Source organism: Martes martes, assembly GCF_963455335.1.
Source record: "Martes martes genome assembly, chromosome: 7".
In the NCBI taxonomy this organism is placed as follows: Eukaryota; Metazoa; Chordata; class Mammalia; order Carnivora; family Mustelidae; genus Martes; species Martes martes.
In genome coordinates this window covers 31,468,472-31,482,582 of record NC_137894.1, presented here as the reverse complement: position 1 = coordinate 31,482,582, position 14,111 = coordinate 31,468,472, and the positions used below count along the sequence as shown (strand labels likewise).

At 58.2% G+C, this 14,111-nt stretch overlaps 1 protein-coding gene across 1 annotated transcript; it reads right to left on the bottom strand.

Annotated features, from left to right (window-relative positions):
- Window positions 1–278: 278 nt before the first annotated feature.
- Window positions 279–10,490, bottom strand: INSYN1 (inhibitory synaptic factor 1; the record flags this gene model as incomplete). Its single annotated transcript, XM_080807573.1, has 2 exons — window positions 10,246–10,490; window positions 279–1,001 (listed from the first exon to the last, which is right to left on the bottom strand). Exons 1-2 carry the CDS (start codon window positions 10,399–10,401, stop codon window positions 279–281), a joined length of 879 nt encoding a protein of 292 aa, XP_080663699.1. The 5' UTR covers window positions 10,402–10,490.
- Between the last annotated feature and the right edge of the window lie 3,621 nt (window positions 10,491–14,111).

The following is a 14,111-nucleotide window of genomic DNA, read 5'->3' as shown; positions in this document are numbered from 1 at the left end:
AATCCCACCTAATTTACATACTTTTGAACACCCCTTCCAGGAGCCCTGTGATGAGAAGGAAGGGAAGGCACTTTTGGCCACACCTTCTGGGACCTAGATGGTGAGGAGGCACCTCTGTGTCTAAGATGAGCTCTGAGAAAGCTCTGGGGCCTTTGGGGCTAGATACTTAGCATTTTAAAATTTTATTATGACTGCATTTGTTTAAATATATATATATGTATATATATATATATTTATAGCTCTATGTACCCACCGCCCCCCGGACCCCTCCCCAGCCCCTAGTTTTTCCCCTTGGCTTTCTGTTTGGCAGCCGTGTAGGGCAGCAACGTCTGAGTGCTCTTGTCTGAAACCGTTTGGGTGCTGCTGTTCCTTGTGACCCTTCGGGTCTGCTCGGGGGCCAAGGGGGGGCCTGGGCGGCGGCCAGTCAATGGAGAGCGCCTTGGCTTATAGGGAGCAGGGGAGGGCTTGAGGGGGCCCACATGGGCCTCTGGACGGGGCGGCTCTGGGGACAGGCCCACCTCCTCCTCCGCCACCGCCTCCTCGCCGTCCCCTTCCTCGTCGTCACAGCACAGAGCGTGGTAGAGCACTTTGTCGCTGAACCGTACCCTCTCGCGCGTGCCCGGGGTCCGCTGGGGCAGCTGGCCCTTCGCAGGGCCAGCACCGAAGGCCTCCTCGCTGGAGGAGTCTGGGGTCTCCACCCGAGGCCCATTGGGGATGGGCGTGCCGCCATTCATGAGCCGGTAGTCAGGGCCAGCCCCAGGCCGGGTCAGCTCAGGGCCGTCCACGGAGTCCGAGGGCGTGGATGTGTCCAGGAAGGAGCAGAACTCCCAGCTGTCTGAAAGGATGTCCGCTGTCATGAAGTCCAGGTGCCCCAGGTCGAAGGGGCCGCCCACGCCTGCCTTGTCGCTGCTGGAGGTGCTGCTCACAGTGGCCGTGGTCCAGTCGTCTGGCTCCAGTTCAAAGTCGAAGTCTGAGGTTAGCTTATCGATCTGGCTCACCACCTGGCCGGGACGGAGAGAGGGGTGAGGGGGCCCAGCATCACATGGGTACAAGCATGTCCCTGTCCCACCCTGCTAGACGCCTGGCTGATGACCCCAGAGGGTGGTCACGGGTTTGTCCACCTATTGAGGGCGCATGTTGGACCAGGGTGAGCAGGTTTGGGCCATTTCCTACTCCTCAGTCCCTCCTTCTGGCCCTGCACCCTCACACCCCTCTCCCCCAAAGCCAGCTGCTGCTCTAGGCACAGCCCTGGTGCTCAGAGCTCCATTTTCCTTAGATCGAGAGGCAGCTGTTTACACAGGGCTGACCCTCCGGCAAGGCCACTCAGTGGAGAGATGAGCAGACCACGCACCTTTGGAAAGGAAATGATATGGGGTGACCATGAGGAAGACTCTGTTTTCCAACCAGGAGGTTTTCCAAACCCTCCTGGACCAGTCTGTGCTGCTGGTCAGTGACTGTCCCCATGGGTCTCCACCACTGCGCCCCCACAAACCCTGGAGCCTCCTCCCTCCTTCCCCGCCCTGCGCCCTGTTGAGTGGAGATCAACCCTGGCTGTTGGGGAAGGAGTAACACAAGCATCATTTGGTAAGCAGTAAGGAAACCCCCCTCTCAGGCCCAGAGCTGCTTGTTACAAGCACTCAGGGGGCAGCTTGGCTGCTGAGCTCACGGCACCCAACTCACCCCAGGTGAAGGGACACCCTGCCTCTATCCAGGTGGCCTGCCTCAGGACGTCCCCTTGCCTAGGCCCTGCAGCACAGAAACTGGGATGAAGACAGTGAGGGGAAAAGGGAGACCCCATCAGAGATGTCAGAAGAGGACCGAGTAAGAGAAGGAGAAATGATTCTGACCAAAACTGAAAATAGCCAAACAATAATAGCCAAGTAGAGAGACCAAGAGACCCAAATGACCCAAGGACAGGACATACACAGTGAGTCACTGAGCCCAGGATCCAGCCCCAGGCACCTCCCTGGGGCCTTTTCCCAGGGTCAGAGCAGTCTGTTACTGAACGAACTAAGGAAGTCCCTAGTCTGACGGATGTTTATGAGGATGACTGCTGCCCAGGGATGTGCTAGGTGGTCGGTGAGGGGTGGAGTAGGGAGTCCCCCAATGTGCAAGATGAAAACAAAGCCAAAAATCACGGGCTGAGGTGTTTGGGGCAGCGGGAAGTTTAGTTGGCCAGGAGTTGGGGCGGGGGAGTGGTTTCTGATTGTGACCTGGTCTGCCATTTTCCCTCTGAGGCTCAGTTTCTCAATCTGCAAATGGGGAGGTTGGGTGAATGGTTTATTTCCAAGGTCCCTTCCATCTCTGACATTCTAGAACTCTGTGTTTATAGGGATGACTTGAGAAGCTGTTTTGGGGTGGCCATGCCTAGGGATATCCACTCCTCATGGCCCCAGGCCCCAGGGGTGGCAGGGACACTTGGCTGAAACCTGCAGATTGGGGGAGTTAGGACACTTGGATTTCAGATTTAACTTGGACATTGTTCTGTGTGTCTTTGGGTAAGTCACATAACCTCTCTGGACCTCAACCATTCAAGTGTGATGACCCCAGCCCTGCCATCCTCACCAGGGCTTCATGTTGAGCAATGAGGAGGGCTATGAAAAGTCTCCCTGGGGCGCTGATTAGAACAGTGTCATCATCTCCCATCTCTGAGTACCTACTAAGTGTCAGACTTCCACCCATGAGATCATCCTCTCCTGAGCTTCTAGAAGATACACCACAGGCACAAGTAACTGGGCGGGGGCGGGGGGCTGCAGTTCCCAGCCCCTCCTACTGCTCCCCTGCAAGGTTGCATATCACTGTGAGGTGCTGCTGTGATTTCTGGGCTTGGGCAATGGGGACAGGGCCCCACTCTCCAATCTAGCCACCCCGTCTTATGCCCCCTGCCCCCAAATGACTCCCTCTCCCTCAGAGAAGCTCACATCCCCTAGAAGCCCTTGCTCAGCCCGAGCCCCACTTGAGGGCTGGGAGCCCTGGCCCAGAACAGGGGGCTTGCACGCTGGAGTGTGCTCCAGCCCACCCCCTAGAGTTTCTGATTCAGTGAGTCCTGGGGTGGGGGAGGGGGACTTGAGAAGGCACATAGCCAACGCGCTTCCGGGGGCATACTTTGAGAACCACTGGCCTGGGGCCTGGGATGGCAAAGACACAGAACCTCAGAGTGCTGCCAGCCTGAGGGGAGGCCCTGTGTCTCTGGGACAGCCACACCCTCAAATGAGACCCTGACCAAGTTGAGCCTGAGTCCGCTGTTGCACAGGGTGGGGATACAGCTAATAGGAATCTGGTTGAGTGACAGGCTGTGACCACACAGGGTTGGCTGAGGCCAGGCTGGGCCCAGAAGCGGAGCTCCTAATGCCCTGTGAGGAAGACCACACAGGTCAGGGATCTCTAAAAGGACAGGATCTCTAAAGCTGTCAGGCCTGGACACTCTCCTTCCCACCCAAGAAGTTCCTGCTGGCCACCTGCTCAGGCAGCCTTCTCATTCAGGCCCTCCCCCTTCTCCATCAGAATACCCTTCTCTGGTTTCATCCCCAGGGTGTGGAGGGATGGGACAGAGGGGGACTAGCAGTCATGACAAGGAGGCCACGTCTCAGCTAAGGAACTCGAAGCACATGATTTTCCTTCTCCAGTCTCCGTGTCCTCCCTGGAAAATGGGACGAAACTCCTCTCCTCACCAGGGTGATGGGGCCTCACTAGATATGGATGTGGTTTAAAACACAGAATCGGCACCACCAAGTACTTAAGAACCCGGGCTCTGGAGTCACACTTAGGGTCCGACCCTGGCCTCACCGCTGACAGGCTGTGTGACCTTAGCCAAGTTACTCAGCATCCCTGTGCCTAAGTGTCTTCATGAAGGGGAATTTGAGTTGTACCTATTTGATAGGGCTATTGGGAGGATTTAATGACATGACGCACGGGAAGCAGGTAGAACAACACAGACTAGATCAGTACCCACCGTGCACCCATGGGTGCTCCTACGGGACCAGGCGCCCGCACCAGGCCCAAGAGTGGATGGGAGTTTCCAGTGCCTGTCGCAGAATAATGGGATGTGTTGGGCATTTCAAATCCTAGCACATGGGGGGTATCTATGTTCCCTAAAGTAGGTCTGTCTCCAGACAGAGCAGAAGGAAGCAGAAGAGGGTCTTATGGCCAAGAGGTAATGAAGCTCAAAGGCAAGTCTGGCCCCGAGCCTGAGGGACAGGCACAGCTACTTGCTGAATGACATAAGTGAGGATCAGAAAGCGGCGTGATGTGCCCAGTGTACCTAGACGGTAGGCAGGGCCCCTCTACCTCACTTCATGGGGTCTGTGGGGATGGCAGAGGGTGGGCAATCCTCACCTTACCTGCCTGTCTGCTTCGGATGCCTCGAAATCTGTGATTTCTCTCTGAGATTTAATGATCATTTTGCCTGCGTGTAATTTGGGATTGTCTTGGAGTGCAGGGAAATAATTATATATACAGAAGGACGGAGAGGGGGAGAAGAGAGAATGGAGAGAGAAATGACAACATAAAAATCAGAGAATCACGGAACCTCAAAGCCAGAGGGACTGGAAACGCAGCTGACTTCAGCCCCTCACTGTGCTTGCTGATGGGGACACTAAGGTAAGGCCCAGACACTGGAAGAAGCGGAGTGGAGACCACAAGTCAGGAGTCCTGGCACCTTAAGAACAAGACTTGCCTGATCTGGAGGGGAAGGGCAGGGCTGAGAGCCATGACAAACCTGCTGGGCGTTCCAGGCCTCACCCCGAGGGTGTCCCCAACTGCTGTCCTGCTCACAGCCTCAGCTCGTTCACCTGAACGACTGTCCCTGTCTGGTGGCAGCTTCCTGCCCCACTCCTGCTACCTTTAAGGCATTTAGTAATCAGCCAACGGGACCATGTCACCCCTCCGCTTCCAGCACTTCCCTGCTCCCCAGACTCCTGAGCCCCTCGAATGCAACCCCCCACCAACTCTGGCCTGGAGGGTCTTTGTCCTCCAGCAGGTGCTACCAGTCTGCCAGGCTTGCCTCCTCACCGGCTCTACACATTCCCCCGAGCCCGCTTCTGCCTCTGGGCCTCACCTGGAATGCTCCCTCCTTTGCTACTCATCCATCTCACTTCCAGAAGGAAGTCTTCTCTGACACTCCGTTGAGGACAGGTTCCCTATGACAGGCTCTCAAGGCACTCTGTGCCTTTCCTAAAAATATTTTCTGATATTTATCACTGCTATACTTTTACGTGCATGTATGTTATATGATTGATGTCCCCCGACCCCCGAGACAGTGAGCCCCCTGAGGGGTGGGACTGGGAACGTCTTGCCCACCATGGCAACCCCAAATTGGCAGACTGTTGGCAAATACAGCCATTGGTGAGCGGACGAGTTGAGACAGAGGGCTCAAAAAAATTGCTGGGGGAAAAAAACAAAAACAAAAACAAAACAAACAAACAAAAAAATTGCTGGGGGCTGCTCTTCTGAGAAGGAGTTCCACAGTCCTATCTCGCCTGCCCCAGCCCTCCCTCCAGCCCTGGCTGAACCTCCATGCCAAGGAAAGCACATCTGTGTTCCCTAAGGCCCCAGAGCCAGGGCTGAGGACTCAGGACTCCCAGCGCCGGTATCTCCCTCACCTCTGGCCCCTTCACCTCCCTCGGCAAACTGCTACCTCCTCCCTTCCCTCCCAGCTCCCCAGGCAGCTGGTTACATAACTGGGGATCTGCATTATTTATGACCAGTGATTATTTTTTAATTCTGTGATTATGTTATTTATTGTCTTGCGGGAGGGGGGGCTGTGGAGCTGGGGAGGGGGGAAAGAGTTGACTGTGATTCATGACTCTCATCCTGCCATTTGGCCTAATTGGCCAGAGAGCTTCATGAATCTGTCCAAAGGAAGAGAATGCAAAGGGAAAAGGGAGGAAAAGAAGGTGAGGGAAAAAAAATAAATAAATAAGAAGAAAAACTCCGCACAATTCTTGCTGAGCTGCGGGTGATGGAGCTGACCCACTTTGGCACAGCTCCGTGGTCCCCAGCCTCTCCTGACCCAGCTGCTTCCTGGCTGGGCCACAACCATCTCGTGCCTGCACAGCCCTGGCTCTCCATGCCACCCCAGAGGCAGCCCCTTGCCCAGGGGACTGCACAACTGCTAGCAGGCCTGTTCCCTGTGAAAATCAGGTGTGTGTGTAGGATCCTCCATGGCCACCCTGGGTGGGCAGGCGTGCCAAGTTATGTCCCCCCATGGTGAACCTGAGGTTCATTTATGAGCCCCTATGCTGAGAGACATCTTGGGCAGGAGGAGGGGGAGGAACTCAGCATCTGGAGGGCAAGGATGAGGGCATTTGACCCTGACCTTCAGGGCCCCGCAGCTGGTGGGGAGCCAGGAGAGCAGTGGGGAGGCAGATTCCCATCCAGAACCACAAGTAGGAGGTTGCCAGAGAGCATGTGGTGTTCTCACGGAGGGTATATCTGAATTTCATACCGTGGTCTACAAGGTTCTGTGTAATTGGACTCCCTGCTCTCTCTTTGACCTTTCTTTCTTCCTGCTTTTCTCCTCCCGGTTCACCCCACTCCAGCTGTCCTGGCTTCCTTCTTGCTGATCTCGAACATGCCAAGTACACTTCCACACTTCCTCCTCAGGACCTTTGTATGAGCTGCACCAACTGCCCGGAAGGCTCTTCTGGATATCTATTCGTCTTGTACCCTCTGGGTCTCTCTTCCAAAGGCATCTCATTGGAGACCCCGTTCCCCCATCACTGTCACTCTGTACCCCTTTCCATGTTGGAAGAGGGTGGCACTGAGGAGAGGCTGAAGGGTACCAGCCAGGAGGCCAGGGCCTGGTTCGGACCACTCCGATCATGGCTAAGAAGCTCATATGACTCCAAGAGAACAAGGCCACACATGGAGTAAGGAGCCGGCGAGTGCCAGAGTGTCTCATTAATACTATCGAAAAGATGTGGAGCTAGTTTTGTGTCCATCTCTGTGCTAAGTACTTTATACACGGTAGCACATTTAATTCTTACAACAAGCCTGGGGTTGGTCGCGGAGGCATAACATTCAGTATCCTCATTTGCCAGAAAACAGAAGCCCAGAAAGGTGAAGTGACTTGACCAAGTCCACACAGCTAGGAAGGGAGCGGAGCTTGGATTTGAACCAGAGACCTCTGGCTCCAAGAGCCCGTGCTCTTAGCCTCTGGACTGCGCTGCATCTCTGAGTTAAGATGCATGGAATTTGGTGTAGCTTCAAGAGCCTGCTGGGATTGGCCTGGCATCCTGGAGTATTGGGGAACCTAGGAGAATGAGGGCTAATTAATGATCGACTGTCACATCCCTCTGCGGCAGTTTCAGCTTTCAAAGCACTTTTGCATTCCTTACCTCTCTTAGTCCATTAAGGAACTTTACCCACCCATGGGACGGAGCTTGCTTCCTATCACATGGGGGAGCCCAGTGAGAGCTGGAGCAGGGGTCTGGGAGGGCGGGGGAGCTTTGGGAGAGGGAACTCCAAAACCAAAACCCCTTACCACATACCAAGCCACAGAGAAATCCTTGTAAGAGCACCCTGAGATGGGGAAGATCAGCATCCCCATTTCAGAGATGAGGAGATGGAGGCTCAGGGTCTAGGGGAGGAAGTGCTTTAGTGTCCATCGTCTTTCTGTGAATTTCAGGCTGTATGCTCCAGGGGACAAGGAGAGTTTGCCCTGATCAGTGGTATCTGGGGCTAAGGGAAGTGGAGCAGCAGGACAAAGAGGAGGGACCTGCTCCTTCAATCAAGCAACCTGTGGTCTCCCCCAGCAGTCTTGCATGCGAATCTTGCCTTTATATCTAAGTGTTTTGCTGTCCTGAGATGGGAACTCAGCTCAGTGAGCCCTGAGCTGGTCGTGTCTGGGGAAGGGGATATAATGAACAAACAAGCACCTGCCTCCACCCTCTGGACCTTGGGTCTACCCATGCCCCGGATGGAAAAACACCACACAAAGGGACTGAGAAGAGCCAGGTAGATCCCGCTTTAGAAGCCCCCTTGGAGGATCAAGAACCAAGATCACAGGTTCCAGGGAACAGAGGGCTGCAACCCCATACCCCAAACCAAGGCATGGCACCCCCATTGAGTAGCCCCATTCCTGACAAAACCCATCCCACGGGAAGTCAGCTAGGGTGTCTCCTCTTCTGCCTGGGCCTCCCGGAGCCTCACCTGCCTTCCTCAACACTCCCTTCGGCCCATTACCCCGTGTCCAGACCCTGCCTGGGGGGTGGGGAAGTTCTGAGGCCTGCCCCCCTCCCAGCTGGGTGCCATTGGCAGCGGGCAGGCATGGCATACGGGGTAGATGCTGGTTGCTGTAGCAACCTGCCAGTCTTGGGTGGAGGCACATAGCCTCCGGGGTATATAGGGGGAGGGAACGCATCTCTCTCAGTCCTGGCTCAGGCCTTTGGGCTGCACAGCCTATGGACCTGAGGCTCTGCTCTTTGAGATGTGGGAGTGGGTGAGTGTATGTGCTGAGAAGAGAGAGAGGGAACATCTAAAAATCTGCAAATAAATCCTAGTACTTCTGGCGTCCCTGCCTCGTCCCCAGAAGGGCGCCCCCCTCAGGGCATCATGGCATGAGCATAAGATAGCATCTCTAGAAGACCCCGTCAAAATGCAAAAAGGTCGCTGGCTAGCCCACCTGCTCTAGCCTCAGAAGAGGCAACAGGAACCTGAGTTCTAGTTAGTTCTGTCCCTGGTAGGCTGTGTGAGCTTGGATAAGGCCCTAGCCCACTCTTGGCCTCAGTTTCTTCAAACAGAAAATGGACAGGGCTGGTATGGATGACCTGTGAGATGTTTTTAAGTTCTGGAGGACTATGCCTGGGGGGACAGGGGAGGCGGATCTGGGAAGATGCTCAATTGAGAGTAGGTTCTGTCTGATTTCCAGGCTTAGGGTCAATCCTTGCTCTTTTCTGGGTGGGCTCTTTCCTGGCATAGGTCCCATACCCTTGCCCAAGACCGAGACTCTGGATGGTTCCCATGGCCCTGATGGACCCATAGAGGATCTAGAAAAAGATGGGCTAGGGAGGGACAAAGAGGGGTTTTGTTCTTTGGACCAGTGAGGTTGGGAGAGGAGGGGTCGCTTGGGGGCATCTGGCTTTGACCACAAGGCTGATTCTGGGCTGAGTGGCTGCCTTGCCCCACCTCAGGTCATGTCCCAGCCTCTCCACAACCCCTCTGCTCTGGATACAGCTCCCTTCAAACATCTCCAGCTCCTTGGCTCTCAGGCCAGGCTGAAGTTGGCACCTACCATCGTCCCTTCTTCTCAATCCTCCTAGAGCCCCCATCCTCCCGCACAGCTGGCTGGGGAAAGCAGGAATGCATAACTCCCGTTAAATCACTCTCTGTGCCATCTCTGCAGGGTCCCTGGTTATAGGGAGGTGAAATTTGCCTAAAGCCCACCTGGCTGGCATAATGGCACCCAGTGGGCAAATTCAGGCCAGTGGCTCAGAACGCTGGTCATGCATTTTGGGCTTGAACACAGCCCAGGGGGCAGGGCTGAGGACATGTGTACCTCATTACCCCAGCGATGTGGGAAGCAGTAATTAAACCAGGCTCCACTTAGAGAGACAGAGAGGGACACACATCTCAGGATCTCTCAGTGACTTTTCAGCCTTGGCAGAAACATTCAGAACTCTGGACAGGGATGCACGCGTTTAGACGCGATTCCTGCCCCCAACCCCCAGCCAAAGTACACAGGAACCCTGGTACCCACTAACAGCCCCTTGGATGCATTCCCATCTCAGGGCAGGGACACCTAGCTGCTTCAACTTTTCCAGGATCCAGGGTTCTGAGTAGCCTGAGTGTGACTTCTGGAGAATGCTCTGAGCTAGGCCTTCTCAGTAGGGCCATCAACACCCACCCAGAGCCGCTTCTGAGCAGGTCAGAGTCTGGGAGGCAGATGGCGGGGTCAGAAGCCAGCTTGGGCCCCAGGAGAGTGTCGCCCACTAAGAGGCTACGGTGGGATTTAGTCTATATTTATCACCTCGGCAGCCCCGAGTGCTAACCACAGAACCCTGGGCCCATGACATGTTGCCCAAGCTGGCTCTGCCACCTCAGCGCCCCTCTAGTCCTGGAGTATGCTGAGTTCCCTAGCAAAGCAGATTTGAGGGAAAGGAGAATAAGGAAAAGGAAGTACCCAGCAAAGTGACACGTGTGCATGCAGCTTTGAGTACACACACACAGAAACTGAAACACATATGTGTGTTTTTGTGCCAGGCCCCGGAAAACTGGCCTGGGGGGGCTGTCTCGCCCCTCACTCACCTCCCTTAGCTCCTTGGCCACCTCCTTGAGTTCCTGCAGGATGCCCTCAAGCTGCCCGATGACCATCTTCATGCGCTGTCGGATCCGCTCCCGCTGGCCACCACTGCTGGGGTCGTCACTGGGCTGCCCGAGGTCCGGGGCGCCCCGAATGTTCATCCTTTACCACGTTGCTGCAGGCCTGCCCATATTCCCCCCAGCCGGGCACACGCTGTGTCTGCCGCCACGGAGCCCCCCTCGGCCAGGCAGAGCTCCACATCTTAACGGCCCCCCAGCCCACCCTGGCCCTGGGTGGCCCTCACCCAGCCCCTGCCCCCTGCCACCCTGCCTCCTCTGCCTCTGGGTGGGGAATGGGACACCCAGAGGAAGACAGAGTCTGACGGAGGGGGTCAAGGTGAGGACACAGGAGGACAGGGGGAGGGGCCTTGGGTCTCAGGAGTGGCCGCCAGGACTTGGAGAGCCTGTGCCTGGGCTGAGCTGATCTCTGGCTGAGCCTGGACACCGAGGCAGGGGGATGACTCTGCAGGGACTAAGGGTAAGAGATGCCCTTGGGATGGGGGAAGGCAGCAGGAATCCCTCACAACTCCTAGGAGGTTGCAAAGGCAGAGGTCTCCCGGTGCAACTGACACCTGCAGAGGGACGGTGGCTGGGGTCTTCCAGATGTGGTTGTGGTGGGGGCTCCAGATGTGGGCAGCTCTGAAAAGGGAGCTGGATGGAGAAGGGCAGCCCCCTGCAGAGAGAGCAAGCTTGGCGTCAGCCCTCCCAGGCTGCACCACCAGCCGGCAGGCAGTGCCGCTGCCTCCCTCCTCTCGCCAGCCTGCACCCTTCGTCGCTGGGGATTTTTTTCCTTTGTGGGGAGGGGTGATGGAGGCAGATTATCTACAGCATAGCCCTTCCTCTAGAAGGAAATGAAGGAGCCCCTGCTTTAAAGGCAAAAGTCCTCAGCCTGCTACGGGGCACCCTGCCCCAGCTCCTCCAGTCCCCCGTGCCTCCACCCCCCAGCCAGGCCTGGTCCCGCTGGTTCACGAGAGGGCCTCTCCAGTCCTTCGTCCTCCCTCCCAGTGCCCCCAGGGTGCCCTCACTCCCAGCGGACCCTCCCTTCCCCAGCCCCGCCTTCCCTCTGAACCCCCGCTCTGCTCCCGGACTCACCAATGGTGGGGGCACCGGCCTTCCTTCCCAGCAGCGTCGGGGGCCAAGCCCCAAGAGGAGGTTGGGGGGCCCCCAAGGCTCCCTAGGGCGGGCTTCTCTCTCTGGACCCTTCGGCCCCCGGCCTCAGGGAGGTCCTCAGAGCCGCCTTGGGAGACATCTGGACGGTGGGAGGGGGCGGGGCCTCCGCGCTCCAAGGAAGGGGGCAGGATAAATCTCCCCCAACCCCCGCCGGGCTCCGGGTCGGGAACCAGAGAGGGTCCGGCGGGCTCGGGGCTCCGAGGCCACAGGTGACCCGGGCGCCGGGCGACCGAGGCGACGCCGGGCCGGTCCCAGCGTGTGAGCCAAAGTCGGAGGGATCGGAGGGCGCCGGGATCCCCTCAGCCCACGCCCGGGATCCCCCGGGCTCGGCACAGTCCGGGATTTGTTCTGTCCAGTCCAGATCGGCCGGCTCCGGGCTCCGCCGGGGTCTGCCTGCCCTGCCCGGAGTGAGCGGGCACCGCTGGGCGCCCGGGGCGCGCTTAACCCGGACCCAGAAGGTCCGCACTCCGGCACCCGCGGCGTCCGGAGCGGCCGCGAGAGTCCGCTCAGCCCGGCCCCGCTGTCCGCCGGGGGCGAGAAGGCTCCCACCGCTCAGTCTGCGGTCGGAAAGGTCCGGAAGCCACCGGGCCCGGGGGGAGGGGCGGCGGCGGCCGCGGGGACCGGGTCCCCGCGGGGCCGGGCCGAGAGCGCGCGAGGCAGGGGGCCCGGCGGGGCTGGGTTCGGCTGCCCGGGCGCGGGCGGGAGCGGCGCCGGGCGGAGCAGAGGAGGCGAGGAGAGCGAGAGGAGGAGGAGGCGAGGCTTAGGGAAGGGAGGGGAGGGGGCGCGCGCGGCGGGCCCGACCGGGCCCGGGCGCACGGGGCTCGCAGCCTCCGCTCCGCTCCCGCCGCCCCCCCGGCCCGCTCCCGCTCGGCTCGCCGCCTCGCCAGCCACCCGGCGCCGGGTCGCTGCCGGAGGGGCAGACCGGCGCGGGGTCGGGGCTGGGCCTCCCTCCGCTGCCTCGCCCTGCCCTGCCCCGCTGGGGCTCCGCGGGCCTGGGCCCGCTCCCGGAGCGCCTCGCCGCCTCGCCGCCTCGCCGCCCGCGCCCCGGCAGCCCCCGGCCCGCCCCGCCACCCCCCGCCGGACTGGCCGCCCGGGCGGGCGCTGGCTCCCTCAAAGGCCGCCCGGCTCGCTCGGCTCGGCTAGCTCGGCGCTGTCAGAGAAGGGGCCGGCCCTGCGCGCCGGGAGGGAGCTTTTAAAGCGACACACACGCCGCCCAGCGCCGAGCACCGAGCGCGCGAGCTGGGGGGCTTGGCTGGGGGGGGGGGGGGCGAGGGTCCTGCGCCTGCGGGGCTGGAGGCGCACTAGCCGGGCGGGGACTCCGTCCGACCTCCGGGCGCGGAGGGACAGCGGTCTGGACACTTAGTTCTTCCCGCCTTTCCAGGCACCCCTATCGCCCCTTCCCCCACTGCGGTGCACCCCAAACCTCTCTTCTGGCGAAGTTTTCCTCGTCCAGACCTTCCCCATTTCCCCTCATCGTATCTCAACCTCCCCCAGACCTTGCTTTGAAGCAGATTAATTCAGAAAATAGAATACAGACAATCTTTACTGAGCACCTACTGGGTGCCAAGCTCTAAGGTAGGTAGAGCTGGGAGTTGGAGGCTCTGGTGACAGGTGTGCGTTAGACATAGATCATTTCTTCAGTTACTCGTCCATTTACTCAACATTTATTCAACACCTTCTGTGTACCAGACCCCATGCTAGACTCTGGGGTCCTAGAATGCTGTCCTAGGAAAGACAGCATTTCAGGAAGCTCACAGCTCCTGGAGAAGTTGGGGCGGTAAATTGCAGGACAAAGGCAAGTTCTTTGAGAAACGCTAAGGGGTTGGGGAGGGCGGGGAGCAACCCAGGTCAGGGGCTGGCAGGCTCTCCCAGGAGGCAACCCCTGAGCTGCTTCTGGAAGGAGAAGTAGGAGTTACCCAGGTGACTGTCAGTGTGGGGGAGGTGGGGATGAACACTCCTGGGGGGTGGGGGGGAAGGGTTAGAGCAGTGGCTCAGAGGCAGAAGTGAGAGGGGAGAGGGACTCTGAACCAACTGTGTGCTTTAGAGGGATACCTATTTGACAGCTCTGTGGAAAGTGGATTAGAGGGAGACCAGATCCCCGAGGGGCTTGGAGGCCACAGTTAGGCACTAGGATTTTCTCCTGGGGCAGAGGGGTGGGATGATGTCAGAGGGGAACTTGGACTTGCTTGCCTTCTCAGGAGATTCCTCTGTGGCCTTGTGGATGGGGGAGCTGAGGGCTAGGCCACAGGGAGGAGACCAGTTAGGAGGCTGTTGTAAGAATCCAGCTGAGAGAGGGGGAGGCCGGAGTCGGAGCAGAGACGGAGAGGAGGGGAAGCTTTAAGAAAAATTTTAGGAAAATAGGACAGGACTTAGGGCTGAACTTTGAGAGAGAGGGAGAGTCCAGGATGCCTCTTTGAGCTTATGGCTTATAGCTTGGGAGGCTGGGCACATGGTTGTGCGCACAGTTTTGCTGGAGAACCATGGGGGAAGAATGGGTCTGGGGTGAAGATGAGGGGTCCAGTTTGGGACAGGGGGAGGTACCCTGAGGACAACTGATTATATGGTTCTATGGCTGGCCTTGAGAGGTGTGTTGTGTTGTGTTTTAAATTGAATTGTCATTCGGGAGGATGAGATTAAGCAGG